The 22,551-nt window shown below is 37.2% G+C and overlaps 1 protein-coding gene across 10 annotated transcripts in view; it reads right to left on the bottom strand.

Moving 5' to 3' along the window:
- Nucleotides 1-8,445: 8,445 nt before the first annotated feature.
- SLMAP (sarcolemma associated protein) overlaps nt 8,446-22,551 on the bottom strand; it is a gene marked incomplete at its 5' end in the record, with an annotated part of 151,090 nt that continues 136,984 nt past the window's right edge. For all 10 annotated transcript variants that reach the window (XM_079713807.1, XM_079713815.1, XM_079713814.1 and 7 more), the window contains 5 exons: nt 8,446-8,874; nt 12,435-12,569; nt 16,407-16,578; nt 19,702-19,819; nt 20,219-20,539. In XM_079713807.1, the coding sequence (XP_079569933.1) occupies nt 8,782-8,874; nt 12,435-12,569; nt 16,407-16,578; nt 19,702-19,819; nt 20,219-20,539 (839 nt within the window). In that variant the 3' untranslated portion in view covers nt 8,446-8,781. The remainder of the gene's footprint in view (nt 8,875-12,434; nt 12,570-16,406; nt 16,579-19,701; nt 19,820-20,218; nt 20,540-22,551) is intronic.

The following is a 22,551-nucleotide window of genomic DNA, read 5'->3' on the forward strand; positions in this document are numbered from 1 at the left end:
ATTAATATTATGGACACTGACCAGGATTTTTGGTTTGGTTATTAGAAAGCTTAGAGCCACATGCGCTGGGTGGCATGAAGTAATCTTTTTCCCTCTCAGTCTTGGCTCAATTTTATATACTCACTCTTGTTTTACTGTCTTCTTTCTTCTTCCCCTGCTCATTTTAAGCACGCTATTCCATGCTCTGGGTATCTGTGTAGATCACCATAAACCTTATTGAAACAGGCAGGGCATAAATAAATGCTTATTCAGTACCTTTCTACTTGGTAATTGGTAAAAACTAGGTGCAGCTCTTCTCACTGTGTTGTTTAAGTGTATACCTTAAATAAGGCTTAAAGTCTGTACAAAACAAGGTCCTCCCAGTCAAATTTACATTCACGGCAATAGAATGTTCGCTGCCACTCACTGGTTTTATTCCAGACCAGTGGGAGCACCATCATATGATCCATCAGTGGCTGCCACTAACAACCAGAAAGCAGTGATTCAAGTCCATCTTCAGACTTGGATTTGACTTCCTATATCCAAAAACTTTTTATTGAGTACCTAATATATGCTGTACATTATACTAGGCTCTAGTTATACCAAAGCCAAGTAAAGCCCCAGCTGCAGCCCTCAGGGAGTTTATAGTCTAGTGGGGAAGACAGAGAAGGAACTGGCAATTATAAACTACAGCCCAGGGAAAGAGAGGTAAGATGTGAAGAGAGGTCCATCTGTCCAGAGTGTCCAGTAAAAACTGTCCCTGTAGCTTTTCATACAGTGGTGGAAGATAAAGGGCATAGTTTTAAGAGAACAATCTACTTTGGAAACTCTTGATAAAAACTTCTAAATTTAAATTGTAGGTATAACAGTTATCTTGAGGAAGCACAAGCTTGATTATTTGTCATCCAAAGAAATGAATTTCCCAAGTACTCTCATTTTGGAATTTCTACAACTTGTCATACATCAATTATACAAGGGAAGAATGTAATCCTTACAGAAGTCTCTTTAATTTGTTTGCTTTGATACATTTTATAAAATCAAGTCTTCCAACAATTCAGAAGTTTCCCAATGGGAAATTAGGTGAGAAACCAGTCTCCAAACTGGCTCCCAACAATCCCTGCTGCCTCTTGGTATCCATGCCCTTGATAACCCTGCCAAACTGTACCTGGGTTAATCTGTGTGAGCAACAGAATGTGGCAGAGTGATGGTACATCCCTTCAGAGATTCAAAGACTTCCATCCTTTGTGCTCTTCTCTCTTCAATCCCTTGCTCTGGGGGAAGCCAGCTGCTGTTCGAAGCAGCCCCTATGGAGAGGCCGCCTTGGTGAGAAAATGAATGAAGCCTTAAGCTAACAACCATCTGAATGAGCTTAGAAATGCATCCTCTAGTCCCAGCCAACAGCTTGACTGCAACTTCAAGAGAGATCGTGGTCTAGATCCACCCAGCTAAGCTGCTCTTGGATCCTCAGAAACTGTGTGAGATAATAAATGTTTGCTATTTTAAGCCGATAAATTGGGGATAAATTGTTATATAGAAATGGATAACTAAAACAAATTTTGAGGACTCTGCTATAAAATGAGACCAGAAAAAGTATTCAAAGACAGATGATTTAAGCGGGTCGAAGGTTCTATTTACTCCAGGTACTATCACGGCACGTACTCATCTTCATTGATAACAAGGGCTTTATGTGGACACAGCACATATATAATTCATCACCTAATTTTTGGCTTAAGTATTTAAAATACAAAGCTTTTTTTTTTTTTTTGGTCTAAAGTTACATGACTAAATAAACTCTTCTCATGGATTTTTGTGTGTCTGACTTTATTAGCTACATACATGAAATACTAAATTAGAATGTCCCACTTTAAAACTACCAAATTTTGTTTGTGGAAGAAAATGTGATTAGCTCTACATACACTGAGGAAAATAAAAATCTGGTTAAAAATATCCAAAACAGGGCTTCCCTGGTGGCACAGTGGTTGAGAGTCCGCCTGCCGATGCAGGGGACACGGGTTCGTGCCCTGGTCCGGGAGGATCCCACATGTCGCGGAGCGGCTGGGCCCGTGAGCCATGGCCCCTGAGTCTGCGCGTCTGGAGCCTGTACTCCGCAACGGGAGAGGCCACAGCAGTGAGAGGCCCACGTACCACAAAAAAAAAAAAAAAAAAAAAAAAAAAAAAGTTGTAAAAAAATATCCAAAACACATTAACTCTCTGAAAGTTAGTTATGTAGTATATGGGGGGAGGTTAAATAAGCATAGGCTAATTATCTCAGAACAAGTTTTCAACCAAAACCAGAATGGCATAACTATGAAAAGATTTACGAACAGCGAAATAATTTACAGTGGAAACCTGTGATTCAAGAAGTGGAAATGGTTGAGGTTTTTCAAGTGCCTTTGGTGCTCCTTCCTTATTGGTGTTCTTTCATCTGCTTAAACAGCCTGCCATGAGGAAGCGTTCTCAGCCCAGGAGGAATGGATCCCTGCCATTTAAGAGGGAAAAAAAATGCTGTCCAAACACACATGCCTGCTTCAAATTCTATGTGGAACAAGATCAGACAAATAAGTACATTAAAATTTAGGATTAAAAAAACCCCTCTAGGATGTAATTTCATAGAAGTTTGAATCTCTGCTAAATGAAATCGGGCTACCTAGATGTACTCTGGCCAATTCAAGAGGTCAAAATGAAAAGATGAAGTGAAGAGCAACTGTGGACAGGTGGGAGCATAACCAGAAAAAGTTCCTTTACTCCTCGATCAACCACCAACCCCCCAGTTCCTTTTGCTTTTATTCTCAATGCTCTTGTCTTTTTCACTTTTTCACAGGCTTTATCTCAGTGTCCTTGCAAAACAGGGTAACAAATCATATAAGCTCTGGGTTGAAATCTTTTTTTTTTTTTTGTGGTACGCGGGCCTCTCACTGTTGTGGCCTCTCCTGTCGCGGAGCACAGGCTCCGGATGCGCAGGCTCAGCAGCCATGGCTCACTGGCCTAGCCGCTCGGCGGCATGTGGGATCTTCCCGGACCGGGGCATGAACCCGTGTCCCCTGCATCGGCAGGCAGACTCTCAACCACTGCGCCACCAGGGAAGCCCTGGGTTGAAATCTTTAGGAAGAAATATATAGCTGCTTAATCTGCTGGATGAGCAGCACTGTAAACACACGCCACAAGATATGGTGAACACTTGCCTTCATGTGCCAGGAGTTATTGGCTCCATCCAATCCATGCCCTGGCCTAAGACACTTTCCCCTGTTTAAGAAAAAAAAATCCTCCACAAAAACAACAAAAACCCCCCAAATAACCCGATTAAAAAAATGGGCAGAGGATCTGAACAGACATTTTTCCAAAGATACACAGATGATCAACAGGAACATGAAAAGACATTCAACATTACTAATTAGGGAAAGGCAAATCAAAACCACGAGATACTTCACACCTGTTAGAATGGCTATTATTGAAAAGAAGAAATAACAAATGCTGGAAAGGATGCGGGTAAAAGGGACCACTTGTACACTGTTGGTAGTACTTTAAATTGGTACAACCACTATGAAAACCGTAATGGAGTGTCTTCAAAAAATTAAGACTAGGGCTTGCCTGGTGGCGCAGTGGTTGAGAGTCCGCTTGCCAATGCAGGGGACACGGGTTCATGCCACGGTCTGGGAAGATCCCTCGTGCCTCGGAGCATCCCACATGCCTCGGAGCAGCTGGGCCATGAGCCATGGCCGCTGAGCCTGCACATCCGGAGCCTGTGCTCCGCAACGGAAGAGGCCACAACAGTGAGAGGCCCGCGTACCGCAAAAAAAAAAAAAAAATTAAGACTAGAACTACCATATGACCCAGCTATTCCACTTCTGGGTATTTATTCAAAGAACACAGAAACACTAATTCAAAAAGATATATGCACCCTTATGTTCACTGCAACACTGTTTACAACAGCCAAGATATGAAAACAACCTAAGTGTCCACAGATGGATGGATGGACAAAGAAGATATTGTGTATATATGCAATGGAATAATACTCAGCCATAACAAAGAATGCTACAATGTGGAGCAGCATTTACAACAACATGGATGGACCGTGAAGGTATTATGCTAAGTGAAATAAGTCAGACAAAGTATGATATCACTCATATGTGGAATCTAAAAAAATAAAACAAATGAACAAACAAAATAAACAAAAACAAACTCATAGATACAGAGAACAGATCAGTTGTTACCAGAGGGTAAGGCGGTTGGTGGATGGGCAAAATGGGTGAAAGGGATTAAATGTATGGTGATGGATGGTAACTAGACTTGTGGTGGTGATCACTTTGTAGTGTATATAGATGTTGAATTATAATGCTGTACACCTGAAAATTATATCTCTCTATAAATCCTTCACTAGTTGCAAGGTGCAGTTCAAACCATTTTACAGGGCAAAACTCCAGGACAGTACATAAAACCTTAAAAATGTTTTCCAATTCTAGGAAAATCAATCTCAGATGTTAGTGGTTTGTAAATTCAGGTACTTCTCTAGAGAAACCAGTCCTGTTCCCCAGACTACCTAGAAGGAAAACTCACCTTTGGTTCTGCAGCCAGATGTCTCTGGGTTGGATGGTTGAAGGTGAGAGGAAATGCACCCCTTTTCTATGGTTCCACAGGTTCCTATGTCTTCCTCTAGCATCCTGTACTGTGACTGGCCCGCTTCCTTGCCTGTATTTCTCCTCTACACCAAAAGCTCTATGACAGCAGGAACTGAATATTGCCAGAACCTGGCACAATGTCTCACATCAGACACTCAAAAAGTATTTGCTAAATGAATGGAGGTAAAACCATCAAAGCCTGGAGGCACAATACGGAGTAGCAAAAAAATAACCATCCTCATCCTCAACTTTATAACTTACTGTAATTCTCACTATGAGTCAAAAATTCTCTGGGTTGGGCTTCCCTGGTGGCGCAGTGGTTGGGAGTCCGCCTGCCGATGCAGGGGACACGGGTTCATGCCCCGGTCTGGGAAGATCCCACATGCCGCGGAGCGGCTGGGCCCGTGAGCCATGGCCGTTGAGCCTGCGCGTCCGGAGCCTGTGCTCCGCAACGGGAGAGGCCACAACAGTGAGAGGCCCATGTAACGCAAAAAAAAAAAAAAAAAAAAAAAAAAAAAAAAAAAAAAATTCTCTGGGTTTTCTCCCTGATAGGCAAAACGGTGAGAACGAATTGCTAAGACCTCTTCCAGTATTCTGATTCTACGTATGTATATACAAAGCATGTTTAAAATTGTAAGACTGATGTTTAAATGAACACACCAGAATTCATAAGTGCAAATGAGCATTAACTCCTTTAAACGTAGGTACTTTGACAAGGTACTCATTCAATTACGAAAAGCAACTTAGAATTCTGCTTGTTTCTAATTTAAAGCAAAACCAAATAGCTTTTTAATTTACAAAAGCAACATACATTTACCACCAAAAATAAATCAGAAATCATAAAAAGGGAACAGAATTGACCCTCAATCATACAGACAGAAGCACTAGTGTAGCCTGGATAAAAAATTGTTCTGAGTCCTCCTGCTATAAACATATCCTGTATGTCTACATTTTTTTCTTTACAAAACCAAGGTTATTCTACACTGGTAACCTCTTTCTTAATATAGTATGAATATATTCGCACATAGTCTGCAAGCACAGCAATCTGTAGTGTGGCAATATTAATTTATTTAACCGATGACCCACTGCTGGATATTTAGGTTGTTTACCCATCACTATTACAGAAAAATGCTACACTAAATGTCCTGGTAGTTAAAATTTTGAACACACAATTATGCCCTCAGAATAAACTTTCAGACGTGAATTTTTTGGGAGGACGGCTGCACATTTTTAACACAGTTGACTTGTATGCAGTTTTTTCCTCTTTGGTAACAGATTTCCATCCTTTTGATAGTAGATGTAATCACTGGAAGCAGCCAAAAGTCACTGGGGGTCAAGTCTGGTGATTGAAGTGAGATCAAGCTAGGCAATACTATTTTTAGTTGAAAGCCTCTGATTATGCAGCAGTGTGACTGGTTTTCATATGTGACTCAGAATTGCTCTTGAAGGCAGTCACAACAGGAATTCCAAACTGTTGTAAGCAATTGGCTCATTATCAAACTAAGCATATTACTTCCTAAAGACACAACTATAAAAGGGATGAACAGAGCTGGATGCTTTCTTAGGAGTCATTCCACTGCAGTTCTATCTCATTCACACACAAAGTCTCAACAGTTGAGTCAATCAATTCATTTTAAATAGCTGTACTGGTTCACCTAAAACTTAAATATTTGCAGTATTTATTTACCACTTGACACTTCACATACATTATTTTAAAAGTTTTCATACTACCACTAAAAATATAGATATTATTCTCTCCATTTTATAAATGAGGAAGTAGAGACTCAGAGAAGACAAATGATTTGCCTAAGGCAGAGCGCCAGTATGCCAATACGGATGTTTTAGCTTTAAACATCACGTTCTTTTCATTTTCTGACCCAGCCATGTAGCACCTTAGTGTAATTTTTAAATGTGTTATAGGGTTGTTCAATTCTTAACTGCTAGGATTAAAACTTCTTAATGACTCTATCACTACAAGTGAATAATCCTACTCTTTATTTAACCTGAAAGTAAACTGAACAAAACTGGGGGTACTGCTTATGAATAGGCTCATTTATATTCTTAAGAAAAACTGGCAGTTCACTACAAAAACCCATTTATTCAATTTGAATAAAGTAAATATTGATGCTAGACTTTACATTTAAAGAGACTTGTCTGGCAAGTGAGTCACGTTTTAACAATAACCATAGTAAAAGGAAAAAAATTAGAGCAGTAAGTTAAATAAAAGGCTAATAAAACCTGGAGGAAACAGCTCAGTGTTTTCTTTTAAACCCTGAAGAACACCAAATGTACATTATGTTGCATAAAGAGTCATTTCATGAAAAGACTATTAACAATACAATAGTAGAGTCAGTACTAAGAATTTCAATGATATCCAACTCAAAAATGCATAGGGAGAGTAAAGTTATTTTATTAAATCATGCACATCACGTGTGTTAGTGCAAATAGTTTAATCTGTACTCCAGAAATTCTATTGTATTTTATATCTTTACAAAATAGATTTAAAACAATTATTTACTTTAAAAAATGTAATTCTGAAGTTAAGCATTTCAGAACAATATTTGCAATAACCTATATACAGGAGGTACTGGGTACCACTGGCATATTAGCATTCTGTGGTGGAGTGGCTTCCTGCAACAGAAAATGATGAAATGAACTATATGACAGTATTTTCTACAAGTCATTTGTGACTAATTCCTCCATAAATCTAGTGATCCTCCCAAGAGCAAACCCCAAATGGCTTAAAATATAACCTTTAAAGTATAAACAATGACTGCCAAACATCACAAGGCAAATTATATCCTAAACTTCTATTTCAATATTTGGCTAGGCCTGTGGATTGCCACAGAACATTCACGCCAATTCACTGACATTCCCTCCCAGCTTTCATTGACTGAAAAATTTAACTATGTGATACTTTAGGATATTCTATGACCTATATAAACTTCATTGACATAACTGTGGTGCCGCACAAAAACCATAGCTAAACCTTCACTTCCGTGTTTTAAATTTGTAACATCAAGCGGTGTTTAGGTGCTTTACTGTGCATGGAACACTATTAATCTTGGGAATAGTGCTTCTCATTAACAGAACGTCCCAATTGACAACAATAAAAAGAAAATAACCACTTGCCTCCCCAACCAGGAAATCTGTTGGTAGGTAACAACAGCTCACCTCGAACATGAATTAGTTTTGAAATATTATTAACCAAATTAAGTCAGTAAAAGCTTATCTAAAGAGATATTAATTCTTTCTTCAATTAAACATGCTTGGAGGAAGAGATGATAGGAAAAAAAAAGTCATGCTTCCTAAAATGCTGTATATGAGAAAGTAACTTGGCTTTTAAAGAAAATATCTCTTTAAATACATGAGGTTTAATAAATTACATTCCAATTGACTCAACATTTTGGTTTACTGCACTGAAACTGTATAATTACTATGTTTTTGCTCCCAGAAATACTTCAGTTTGCTCAAGAAAATACACACTCTCATGGAAAGTTTTTCAAAGTTGATGTCCTCCACATCGTCAAGTCACATTAAGGCTGAACAAACGTGCACATATTCCCCAAATTATCACTAGAACAGAGTATTTTCCAAGTGTATTTCTCCTTAAAAAAAAAAAAAAAAATCCACGCAAATAGTTGTCTCTAAGTCTTGTTCCCAATAGCTCAGTGGTTTTATAACAAGTAAAAATGGCGTAAATATGTAAAAAATATATATATATATGTGTATATATTCAAACTGATAGGCACTGAGCACACAGGGCCTCTCTTCCCATGTATGTATCAGTTGTTTGGTTTGGGTAGTTATCGAATCAAAAAAAAAGAGTTATCTGGCCATTAGAATTCAGAGTAAAATACCCATAAATTTAATGTTATAAATAATTTGGTGTACCAAGAAGCCTACTTTAGGCCACCATAATATTCAGAATTTCAACATACTAATTTAAAAATTACATGAAAAATTGCAAGCAAATTATTGCTTACAGTAGAATAAAGTCACAATTTTATATCCTCTTTATAGACAGATACATTTTATATAATTTAAAGCAAAGACCCTACAGCTGTATTCTTGCACTTCTGCTGTTTTAAGAGGTAAAAAGGAAGAAAATGGTTCTGTTTGTCCCCAGCATGAGTGTGGTGCCAGCTTCTAGAGGGAGGACGGTGTACGGACTCAAGAAACGCTCTCATGGAGAAGCTCTGGCCAGACCTGGCACGTACAGCACGATGGCTGTCACCGCAACCAGGGCAGCCAACATGGGCATCCAGGGCCAGGGTTTCTGTGTGGAAAGAAACCAAGAGTCAAAATCACATTCTCCCTTCTTTTTGCATACCTATTAACCCCTTGGTTCCAGAGAGTCCTGAATACTTAACAGAATATTAGAAAAACCTTATCTTTGCATAAGAATAAATTTTAAAAAAAGAGAAAAAGGTGAGGGAGTGCAGGTGTGAGGAGAGCCATAATAGCAGGCACTGTTTTAGAGGACCATTGTGTGGAAGTCGAATACACTGCAGGAAAATCTTGGGCAGTTTTCAATTTTCTTTGAAGCCTAATAGTGACTTCTCTAAGAAACCCTTTGAGCTCAGCCTGTTTTATTTACTCCGGTATCCACATATTACAGCTAACTGATGTCCATAAATGCCTGGAGTATGTTTCTGCCTAAAATGTTTATTTCTTGATAAAAACCAGACTCACATGTTGGCATAGTTTTATACAAGGGGCTGGTGGGTAAGGTGATAGAAAGAAAATGGTCTAAGCTTTGATCCTCTAATCTTAAACCACAGAAGACAAAATCAGAAGGGGTTCAAGATGGCAAAGTGATGTTAGGGACCCTGCTTCTCTGATGCTTTTGGTAAAGACCATGTCCAGGGTAATAATGCCACGTGATCATCTCATATGCTCTACTAACCAGTATGCTTGTTGGAGGCGAGCATGGATGGGCTGTTCTCTGTTAACTATCAGAGGGCTTTACAATATCAGTTTGCTTTGTTTGAAAACTTTATTTTCACTAGTGTTCTGAGTGGTATTGAGAAAGCTAGCTTTTAAAGAAATATTGTGATGTTGTAGATCAGGGCTCAGAAAGACATGGGACAGGCTGATACCCTCACAAGTAAATGCATACTGAGGTTGAGATTGTGAGCCAATGGTCCATTATGCTACTCTCATCCTTTTTCATCTTCTTAGCCACAGTGTAAATATAGGCAAAGGGTTGAAACAACGAAACTCTACACCATGGAAAAGAAGAGGGAAGGGAGGAGGGGGAAGAAAGCTCGCTGAAAACTTCAAAGAGGCAAACTCTTCATTTCTCATTCAGAGCTGATTAATCATATAATTGGGAAGGGGGTACTAAGCTGCAGCAATTCACAGTTTACTCCGGTTTGCTAGGGACAAAGACTCAGTTAAAGGCAGCATATTAACATCTGGTTAGGTTGGAATTAATTCATGGTTAGCTTTACTACAAAGGAAACAAGACAATATGTTATGTGATTAGTTGATCATTCAGTTCATTTGTATGACACAATACATAGCATACTAAATGAAGGGTTTGCTTCAGGTAACAAAATACCTGTGTGGTTTTGCCATGCACTATATTACAAATATGGCACAAACAGGTGACGGGAACAAACAGACAAGGACTCAACAGTAGTGCTTGTACCTTTCTCTACCACAATGGACCGAAACACCAAAACAGGAAAGCCAGGAATAGGCCGATGAATACGGCTGGGACGGGTTGTAATATGGAAGGCTAAAGAAGGGAAGGGATATTAAAATCATTTTATGCTATAAAAAAATCAGATAAGATGATTTAGAACCCAGAGGGGTGGGAGGGAGGGTAGAAAGACATTTTAAAGACATCTAATACAATCCAGAATGATGGACTGTGGTATGTAAGTTGGCAAACTACCAGTTTAAAAGGAACAGCTGGAGGCAATGTGGGTGTCCCTAACTCCCTAATGAAATGTAGCACGTTAAGACAGAGCAATGAAAATACCTCACCAGCTGATGCTCTGCTTGACAGTACATTATTTTTGTTCCATACTCAGAAACCATTATTTGACAAAGTACTCCTTTGGAAACGGCTAAGGTTTATTTTATCCCTCTATCAAAACCTTTCTTTTTTTTTAAACCAAAACTCTTTTGCTTGAGATAGTATTGCTTTCAAACTTAAAAATAAATGCCTTGTGATGCATGGCATTTATTTTTCTAAATCAAGCAAAAGATCTGAAACAACATATGAGAAACATTTAGTATATAAAGATAGGCAGCTGAATCTCAGGGCTTTCAGTGATGTTATAAGAATATAAGTAATTTTAAATTTAATTTTATTATTATTATTTTTTTGGCTGCACCACATAGCATGTGGGATATTACTTCCCCAGCCAGGGATCGAATCTGTGCCCCCTGCAGTGGAAGTGTGGAATCCTAACCACTGGACTGTCAGGGAATTCCCAGTAATTTTTTAAATTGGAAGGGAATTACTACAATGAGTGTTATTACAGAGTAATATTTCATTACCATAAGTCTAATGTCGTAAAAATAGGAAATCCACCCTTAAAGTAAATTAATTGTATAACTATAAATAATAATAGCAACATTACTTTCAAATAGGCTCTAAATCATATAGAGGGATCCATTCTGATTATCCTAGATGTCTTCATAGGTTAATTTAGTAGAAGGTAGACTGAAATTCCATAATCAGAGAGATATGAATTAACACAAAAGAAAGAAGTAACCAAACCATTATGATCTGATTTCAGAAGAGTTCTGTAATTGACATTTTCAAAATAAATGCAATCCATTTTTGCTTATCATAAAGCCTCCATACCCAATTCATAAATTTCTGAAAGGCTTCTACCTAAGCAACAAGTCTTTATTAAAAAAACAAACAAACTAGGACTTTCTTTAGCAAAGAACAGTTGGACACAACTCATAAGCATTCTGAGTGTGACTGTGTAACTGGATGGCCATGCAACATTACTCTTTTGTACTTGTGCTGCAAGTTAAGCAGAGTGCCTTCCTCCATAGGAAGTATGTGGCTCATGCCCACTGCAGTGTCCAAGCCATGACAGGGGTTTGGAATAAGTCAGAGCACAATCAACCACACTGAACATCCATCAGTTAGGGCCCACAAAGGCAATGATCACTAAAACGTATGACACAACATTTATTTAGTATAACATCTTTTAAAAGACCATCTGCCTCTCTAGCAAATAAAATACAAATTAATATTATTAAACTCAATTTATACCAAAATGTTCCAATTTCACACACACACACACACACACACACACCCCCCTAGAGAAACTCACCAAATACTTCCTAATATTTATAGGAGGCCCAGAAGACACTAAGCTTTTTAGAAATGTGCCTTAGTGAGAAAATTATTAGTACAAAATGAAAACCATCATTAAGTCTCCATTTTTTGATACAGCCAAATGCTAAGGAATCGTCATGTATTACTCTTTCTTCAGTGGGTCCCTGGTGGTATAGTGCTTTATTTCCCAGAGGGGGAAAAACAAGAGCCAGATGAAGGCTTAGTGACAGAACTTCAGATTCATTTGGGAAAAGCTGACAGTTCTTAGGTAAATTATTTTTTTGCAAACAAGGCTCTTCCTCCAGGTAGTCCTTAGGCTCTTGTGTACAGGTTAAAGGGGCAGATTCTTACTCAAAAATCTGACAGCCCAATGATTCCATCATGGAATTTCATAATGAAAAGCTTAGTTCACGTGTACTACAGGTCTTAGTTTCTCAAATCAGCAATAAAGTCCTCTGAAAAATCAATTTCAGGGCTCTCACCTGCCTCTCAATCAAAGCTAAGCCAAGTTTGCAAAGACTTACATTATTTCCTTTCTCTCGGAGCAGCTTCAGGTTGTCTTTACATTGTTTGAGCTCATCTGTGATTGATTGTTTTTCCTGCTCAGTCATTTCAAACTTCAACTTCAGTTCTGAGAGTACAGTCTGTGTCTTTTCATACTAAAGGCAAAGAAAAAAGAGTGTGCAGACTCAACTTAAAATGGGTATGAAGTTATGCGTCTAGTCAGGCTTATATACCAGACCCTGTTTAGTCACCTGCAACACCACAGTCATGCCTTTTTGTTATAAGGAGAATAAGAATCACTTGCACTAATAATAAGAAGACTTTAATGTTCACTTGATTCTATGTAAGAATTTTGTGGCCCTGGTGTTAAAAAAAATTGAGAAGTCACCACCGTGTCATCTGTTTCTAATATAAGGGGTCACTTTTTCCACTAAGAGAATTAGAGGAGAAAAGTAAAATTCCAATCTGAGCAAAAGAAAAGCAACTGAAGAAAAACTCCATAGCCTAATTAAATGGCAAGGTTAGGAAGTCTGAGTTTATATCCTGGTAAGTAATGTCAGCCAAGCTATTTTAATCTTGAAGTAAAAAGTATTAACTCTCATTAGGCCTCCCTTTACCCAGCATCATTGGGTATTAAGGTGTTCTGGATAAGGAATTTCTATGCAAATGAAGCAAAGAAATATATCTAAGGCACCAATCACTATGATTGGGACATTTCTATCTCTCTATTTAAGACTTATAAGCATCAATTAAAAATAATTTTTAAAAATCTGTTTCTGATATTTTTCCATAGTGAAACATGCCACTTCCTGCTCTGGGAAACAGTTCACTGTATATAATATGACTTTCAGACAGACTACCTAGCCCTTGAACACAGGTGAGATTAATGTAAAACATAGTATGGTTTGCCCCTACTTTAAATGCCCCAGAAGGCAGGAATGCTAGACTGGTTTCACTTCCAGATATTGCATCTTACATGCAAGCTGGGCTTTCAGTCAAAGAGCAAAGACTGTTCTGCTGCTGGCTGTGCCTTTGTCTCGGCCTCCACTGCCCCACTCTGCCATTTCTGAAGGTTTTAGAAGGAAGAAAGACAGACAAGGGCTGATTATAAAATAAATATACCACAGGTCTGGCATACCAGAAAGATTCCTCCTCTTCCCTAAACACAGCCCACGAGGCTGGAAAGTCTAGAGTTCCTTTCTGCCTGTATCCTAGAAATTTCTCAATAAAGGACACATTTATATGGTGCTTCTGAATAATCCAAACACCTTGGAGTGATTAATCAGGAGCTCATCATTATGCAATCCAAAGATAAATATTACAGATGCAAATGTATAAAAACATTAATCAGAAGTGGTGGAGGCAGGGGGTTAGGGTCAGCAACGAGTTCACCATAAAGTGGGAAGAAAGACGGGTACAGAGAGGGAGGTAAAATATGAAAGGAACTCTCTGTTACCTAACAACGTTCCCAGAACAAGTCTGGGTAGTATGCCAGAGAATGAACTAAGGAGTAAGATTCATGGACTTCATGACAGCTTTTTTTGTGGGGTCTGTGGACTTCCTTCCAGAAGGCAAAAGGTTACCGGCAGGTTGCCAAAGCAAACTCAGTGTACCTAGACTAGTCTCTGCACTAAGTCTCTTAGAACATAATCAATTCTCAATGATATGATTCTTAACAGTGACTAATAAAGAATAAGTGAAACGTGATTTGCTGACCCAAATTTTCCCTTATTTTCCTTTTCCACCATTCTTACATCCAGCCTGCCCTTTATACCAAAGCACTTAATCATTTCTCCGTTCCAGGACTTGTGGAGAATGACAGGAAGGCAGCTTAGTCCTGAAGATCCTGCTGTTTACCTTCAGCTTGTGAGTGGGTGGGAAGGACTCTGGCCCCAGGGCAAGATAGTGAAGCCAAACAACTTTCCTGAGTCAGTCTTTGCAGGGTGGACTTGTGTGCTCAATGTTTTATGAGTTCTTAAATTACAGATATTCCTACTAAATCAAAATATATAGATGCTTTCTTAAGTCAAATATAAAGATGGTATACCATTATTTTTCTCTTAACACTGAGGATTAAATTTTACTTTTCTCATGTACTTTTTCTCTTTTAAATGTTAAACAGAAGCTGCCACACATATAAAATTTAATTGTCAGAACAGAGGTCACCTTCTGTAGCCTTAGTGTCACACCTCCCTTGGATATCATTTTGTTCCATCTTGCTTTCTAACTCAGAGATGAGAAATGAGCTCAGTTCTGATTAAGAGGGAAATACCACACAATATTACCAGCACCTTTGGTTCTTCTTCACAAAAATAATCATACCTGGGCTTGCTTAGTTTGTAATATTTTAACCTGTGACAGTGCTGAAGATACATAATCATTATATTGTACACATTAAGTATGATTCTATGAGAGAAAGGAGAAAAAGGGGAAATGTTGAAAGGGAATATATGTGCATTAATAAAAGGTAGTAATTCATTTGCAGTGGATTACACAGATATAAGAATCTTATTAAAGAAGGTTTTAGTTACAGACTAGTATTCAGTAGTTGACATCAGGACAAACGGAAAGAAAAGCAATTTCACATCATAAAGGAGCATGGTATGGTGACTACACTTCATTTCACAATGAAAACATTGAACAAGAAAATAGAAAAGAAACATACTGACAAGATCAGACATATTTTTAAATGTGCTGCATTTAATGCAATCCAAAGGCTACCAACAATTTAGATGCTGTGACAACATGCCACTGCCATTTGTGGGAACAGTTAAAGTATTTCGCACTGATTGCTCAGTGACCAAAAACAGGCAAACAAATAATGCAACAAAATGGCTAACGCATTCAGAGTAACATACAACAGAATTATCTTCCGACCACAGCATTCTTCCCAGATTTTGAAAGAATTATGGCATGTGGACTGGAAGGACACAAAGTGCTTACAGTATTAAATACTAGTATATTTACTTTGGCACAAAATTTGTGTTCCAACCAAATAAAATGAGATTTCTCCCAAAATACATATCCTTAGCAAGAAGATAAAAAATGAACATATTACAAAATCAATATGGCCACATGTGAATAAAAAATGTTACAGTTTTTTTCTTTAGGAACAAACATAAAGACAGAAGAACAACAATCATTTCCAAGTTCAGGATACTACAGGGAAAGAAAAGTGCAAAGGAAAACTACATTGATTAAACAGATCTTCTAAAAACACTTTTGGGAAAATTTGTTATTTAAGACAAAGAGTTGTCTTCAACTTCCTTCTGTTTAAAACAAATCCTTCATTTAAGAGGGTCTACAACTGGGGTGAGCCCTGCCGGGTAGATGAAAATGCATCAGCCTTCTCCATCCCCTAAGCCGGCCAGAAGTCAATACAGGGAATAGTGTAAGGCCAGTGGGACTGATCGCAGCTCTTATTCCCCCACTCTCAACTTCAAGGCTCTGCTCAGGAAAAGCCTGGGTGGGGTCTCTGCTCCAACATCAACCCTCACCATTTTAAACATGATTTTTTTTTAAAGCCACCAAGAAAACGGTCACAGAACATGTATTTGGCTGGCTGGGTATGAGCTGAGTTTTCTCATAAGCAACTTTTCAGGCCAGTGTCACCTGAGGGGTTTAGACAGCATTATGGTGTGGCCCCAGTTAGCTTTCCAAAAGTATTCTAAATTAAATATGATACTGTCTTTGAAAGATAAACAGTGAATTAAGTAATCTGGTACAAAGGACTTCTCATATAGGTCAACTAACTGGTAGAGAAAAACTTTTAACGTAATTTTGTTTATTTGTATTTTTGAGACCAAACCTTACTGATGAATTCTCTATATATGGATCATGATACACAGCTAGAAATCACCAGGCAGAGATGCTCCCAGTATCAACTCTGTGACAGGTAATACTTCCCTTTAGTTCTAACTAGCATGAATATCTGATTTGCTTTTGGCTTTAAGTCCAACCATAATTGGGCTCATAATGTCTTTTCGCTTTACCTCTTTCTGTACATCCTTTGCTTGGTTTTCAGCCTTACTGAGAAGAGTTTTTAAATCAGCTGAATCCCGAAGATGCTGTTCTTTCAAGGATCCCACTTGATTCTCAAGCTCTTTCCTAGTCATCTGCAGGATGCTGAGATCACTGGTAAGCTCTAAACTCTGCTTCTGAGAACTGCAACATAAATATTGACCAAGTTATTCATGTAGAAACCAGACACAGCAGGAAGTCCAATTTCTTATACATTTTACGAGGAGGGATGGAGTGGATTTTAGATGAGGAAAGAAAAGTGTAAAAAAGAATGATATTTTCAATAAGTAAAAAGCATTAAAACACTAAAACAATGAAAGTTTAAAGTTGTGTCCTATTTTCATATAATTAAATACACACAAAGTTTGAAATTGTAAAAATAGAAGGTGACTAATTGTATATTTTGTCATATCACATTATATTAACTGTATCATAAAAAGATTCAGTGTAGGTCTTCTACAGGAAAAGAAAGCACATATTCCAACTATTTTCTTTAAGTATTTGACAAATAGGATGGCAGACAGAAACTTAAAGCTTAGGAGCCACTTTACTTAAGTAAAGATAAACCTAATGAAATGAGAAGACACCAAACTGGGGGGGAAAGCACAAGACAAAGAACCAGGAGTCTGGGTTCTAGACCCCAGATCTGCCACTATTTAGTTGTGGGATGTTGAGCAAGTCACTTAACTGGTGCCATTTCATTCTCTGAGTAAGCATTTCCTGAGCTCTAAGATCTGTGCCAGGCACCATTTGCACAGACACAAATAACACAAGGAGAGTCTCAGTGCCCTCCACTGTCAAACAAGAAGACAGAACTCAATAATTTCTGAGGCTGTTTTCCATCTTAAATTCTATGATTGCTGTTACAACCTGATGTTAAAAAAAAAAGTCCCATTTACACACTAGGAAAACAGCTTGATAAGCAGGAATAGAAATTCTTTGTTCAATTCCTTCTACACCATGGACAACAAAGAACAGAAGACCTGTATATTGTAGCTGTTTTAAAGAATTTGGCTCCATCTACAACAGAAATAGCTAAAGGAGGATAAGGTTTTCAAGACATCCTCTCAGGATGGATCATAAGACTCAGACTCAATATTGTAACTGAAGTACTATAGAGTATAAATCCCATGCTGATTAGATGCTAGGCAGATCGTAGGGTGTAAGTGTGATGTTGTCAGGGCAATATAGCTAGGAACTATATGGCATGTAAGACACTGTAAAGGGAGACTAGCTTCTAAATACTACTTACATGCTGGGGAGGCTTAACAAATTAACTTAGAGAACTATTAAATCAGAAAAGTTTAAAAAACAGAATTAATGTCTTAAATAGTTTTTGTGAGTTTAGACAGACAACTTGACCAATGATCTAATATTCCACCCTTCTGGGGCCTAATATTATTAAACCATATGCTTCTAACTCATGAGGAGTTTGTAGAATTGCTTTTCAACACTTAAACAAAATTTGAAGTAATTAAAAAAAAACATTTAACAATCTTCCAGATTCCAATTAATTATATCTCAAAAATACAGGATCAAGTCTGAAGCTTTAAAGTATCAAAAATTCCAAAACAAGAATAATTTAAGATAATCAGTACTGGTAATCAAATATCAGTATTTCTTGCTTGAGAGAATACCAAACTAAATGGATTCACCAAGATCCAAATGTATTCCAAATATGAAGAACTTGAGTGTCTGTATAATCTTACACACACTTTATACCAATTTGCCCACATGTTCTGTCACACAGATGAGCAGCTGGTACATACATATACACAAACGTGTGCGTGTGTGTCTGTGTGAGACCACCCATTTATTTATTTGTTTGTTTGTGTTTTGGGCCTTTATTTTGTCCTTTTCATATTTTGAAATTGCTTTTACAAACTTTTACATAAAAAACAAACATTTGTTTTGTTCTTTATTATTAGTTATCTTTAAACATTCAAAAAGTAATACACATAGAAAAGACTATGGAAAGATATGACACTGGAAGAGAAAAAAATGCTTTAAAGATACTGATATTGACCATATGATGTTGTAAGGCGTTTTAGAGAATAAGTCAGCACATCTTGCTCCTTCAACTAGTTCTTGATTTTTTAAATGTAAAACCGATATTACAGTTGCCCTTTTTTTTTAATTGAGGTCCAGTGAGGTTAAATAACATTTTTTTTAAGATTTTTTTTTTGATGTGGAGCATTTTTTAAAGTCTTTATTGAATTTGTTACAATATTGCTTCTGTTTTATGTTTTGGTTTTCTGGCCGAGAGGCATGTGGGATCCCTGACCAGGGATCAAACTCACACCCCCTGCATTGGAAGGTGAAGTCTTAACCACTGGACCACCAGGGAAGTACTGCCTTTGTTTTTATAAGAGATAACAAGGAATACTATTTTCTGATATATCTAGTCCTTTCATTATCATTTTTCCCTAAAGCTTGTTTTCTATGGGAACTGACCTTGGTCACTGAGTTTTTGCTAATCTTAATGCTCTTCAGAAGTATAAATACAAGGCTAACAAGAGAGTAATGACTCCCATTTTTGGTGTACTCTGGGGAGGGAGATGGATAAAGAATGGCTTCAATAATAAACACGTACTACTTTCATATCTGAATTAGACTGTAAACATTGTTTAAATAAAAAACATGGAATGGATCAAATTTTTAAGGAAGAAATAAATTTTAAACTATGTAACAAGTGTTGATGAGAAAATAGGACTCCACTAAATTTGCTGGAATACATCTATTACATTCATTGGTTTGCCTGTAAGGTAATGGATGTTAGAAAGATTTAATTGGTTTTAGCAAATTTTTGATCTCATATATTATTACTTTTTATATAACCCTGTTTGAAATTCAAAAGCTGAATTTGTATCTTTCAACAGTATCAATTCTTTATCATCTCCTGATCACCCTTATAAACAGAAGGGATCACTGGCAAGAAAGAAAAACAAACTTGTATTTGAAATTTATTATCATTTAGTTTAAAGGGCAAGTTCAATCATAGATCTTTTGCTGTCTGTTGGCGGGGAGAAGGGGCATTTAGTGAATCTATATTCCATGAGTACACCGAAAGGAAAGGACATGCAGGTGATGGCAGAAAAAAGTGCTGAAGTACTCATTTAGCGTGGTTAACCTGCCAGATAGCCAAAAAGAGTCTGGCTGAATATTTTGCTCCAAAAAGGTATTTAAGTATCAAAATTAAACTTAAAATTTAGATGAAAATCTAAAGATAAAGAAATATTTTGAACCTAAATAAGAGTTCTTGCATACTTGTGCAATTCTTTTTCTTGCCGCTGCAATTCTGATGATAGCAAAACATTTTCCTTTTTTAGAGAACGGCATTCGGCTTCCAATACATTCCATTCCTTTCTCAACTTCTCTAGTTCACCTAAAATAGTCCCAAAACACACTTGTTAATATAGGAACATAACTATTTTTTCCCTTAAACACGTAGATTTTACATGGCTATTCTTTGATTCCTGTTACTTTGCAGTGGCGCCTCAGGGAAGTTCCCATCACCCTGAACTTCAGTAATATTTTTTTCTCACTTCACTTTTATAAGACAAATAATTTTTAACAGTATTTAAATAAAATGTAAAATTGTAAAGATTTTCAATTTATTGTAGAGCTTACAGACCTGAAGAATGCTTATAGCCCCAATATAAAAACACTGATTTATACAACCAATCATTGTCAAAGACAAAACTAGCCTGAATGGTTATTTTGTACAAGTTATAAAGTTATCATTATCAAGAGTTAAGAGCTTTATGTAAAATACATTTCTTACCTTGTAGCCTCGTTGCTTCTTCTCTCTGCTGGTCCTCACATTGCTGACATCGAAGCTGAAAAGTATTTTGCAAACTCATGATTTCTTTCTCATATTCAGATGCTGCTTTCCGCCACCGCTCAAGCTCAGCTCGCACTTTCTTAAGCTCTTCTTGTAGAGAAGCAATGTCAGTGTCCCGCTCAGAGGCAGCCTTTTCTGCTGCTTGATGAAGGAGTAAAATTTCATCTCGGGCACTAAGCAATTCATCTCGAGTGCTTGTGATTTCACTGTCCTTCTCCTCCCGGAGGTTCTCAATATTGATGTGTAACCTCTGCAGTTGGGCTACAAAAGTATATTTACTCATCATTTTCTTAGTCCATAGTAATCAGGAATAAAAGAACAGCCCATATGGGACTGTAGTTACTGCATGGCCCAGGCTGTCAGAGCTGTTTGTTGCTTTTGATTAAACTGTACAAGCAATCCATGTTTAATGCAGAAAATGTCAAAATACAGAAACACAAAGAGAAAAAACCCCAAAAACGATCTTTATTTCTCCCACACAGAGAAAATTGTTTCTAACATTTGGTACTTCCTCTCCTAGATTTTTTCTATGCATTTATACACGTATAAATACAAAAATAGGGAGGGATCATAATAAATACAATGTTCTCTATGCGGCTGCTGATGAATATTTTTCAACAACAAAACCCAGCTATACTAACTTTTTTGACTAATCCTTTATTTTAGACACTTGAGGCTGTTCAGATTTTAATTACTATAGACAATACACCTTATAACGCAATCTTGATTTTTTTTTCCTCCTTAGGGTGCATTTGTAGACATAGAATTGCTTGGTCAGAGGGTAAGCATTAGTAAAACCTTTGATGTTCTTGACTTAGTTTTCTGTTCAAATGTCAATTCCTTAAAGAAGCTTTCTCTGATGGCTTATCTAAAAATAGCCCTCTGTCATTCTCTAGCCCTTTACTCTGCCCTTATTGGACATCACATTATATACTTATTTGCTTATTCATCTTTTCCACTAGACTGTACATCCCATGCGTGCTATCCCCAATACTAGAAGAGTAAACAATCAAGAATTATTGGTTGAATTAATGAATTAATAAAGTTAATGAATATTGCCTAATGAAAGAGGTATATTTTTTAAGGATCTGGTCTTGTTGCCCTCATGACTTGAACTGGAAACAATTTGTATAAAATCATACTTGGTTCAGAACTAGAATACTGGTCTTGATTATAATAACACAAGAAAATTAGAGGTATAAAAATTCCGTAGGTAGAAAAGAAGAATAATTAAAATAATTAAGAGGATTTAAGGCTTGCGTAGGAAGAAGCTGCCTAATAAATAAACATTAAAGAAAATATTAGACCTTTTAAGTCTGTGGGAAGCGTTAAGAGGTAACAGGTTCAAAAATCTGAAAAGACACAATGGCCATGGATAACATGACCATGGACTTGTGGATAAAATCCTGAAATATACATGCTGGTACTAGAGAGCACTCGATGCCCACGTAAGACAGCTTTAAGACAAAAGGAAGCACTACATCATAGAACTTTTAGGGATAATTGCCCATACACAATACAGAATGGAAGTATAGATTCAAATCAGATTTATATAAACTAATGGATAATGGCATTAAACTATAAGAGTGTAAAGAGCTTTCAATTTAAAAAGATATACAACCTACCCTAGAAATTCTTGTTTGACCATAATACAATTTTTTTAAATAACTCACATGTCCCACTCAAAAATAAGAAAACCCAAAAGACTGTTTTTTCTTTGGGATATTTTAGGGCAAATATCATAGGCCTTATATAATGACTCCCCATTTCGTCTCAACAGAGATTACTTGTCTATTTAACTTCTTCTTATCCTACCTCTCAAACTAAAATTTTAAAATAACATTGGTTCCTTCTTTGACAATGAAGGCAAATTAATTTTACTTTAGGAATTTTACAGTGACACAGGAAAGACATCTCCTGGAGTATCTCACAATTATAACCTCAAAGTACCAGGAGCTCTGGTTCGAAGAAAATCCTTGACAGGCAGGGGTCTTTTGGGTCATTTCTGTAATGACCCTGTGATAGCCATACAAAGAGAGAGCAAAATGGTGGATATGAAGAGCAGCCTTTACCAATGAAGGGAGTGCAGGGACCACTGTTCTATTCCATTTGGTAAATAATTTTTGTTGCAGTGCAAGTGTGCTATAAGCATTAGAAATAATATCACCAACAAGCTAAAAGTGCTGATGCACAGAGCTACTCAAACTGATTTCCTGTCTGAAGGCCTCCTTTGTAGTAAGTCACTACATAACCCAGAAAATGACAGTCTTACC

The sequence above is a fragment of the Hyperoodon ampullatus genome (assembly GCF_949752795.1).
Source record: "Hyperoodon ampullatus genome assembly, chromosome: 10".
Taxonomy (NCBI): Eukaryota; Metazoa; Chordata; class Mammalia; order Artiodactyla; family Ziphiidae; genus Hyperoodon; species Hyperoodon ampullatus.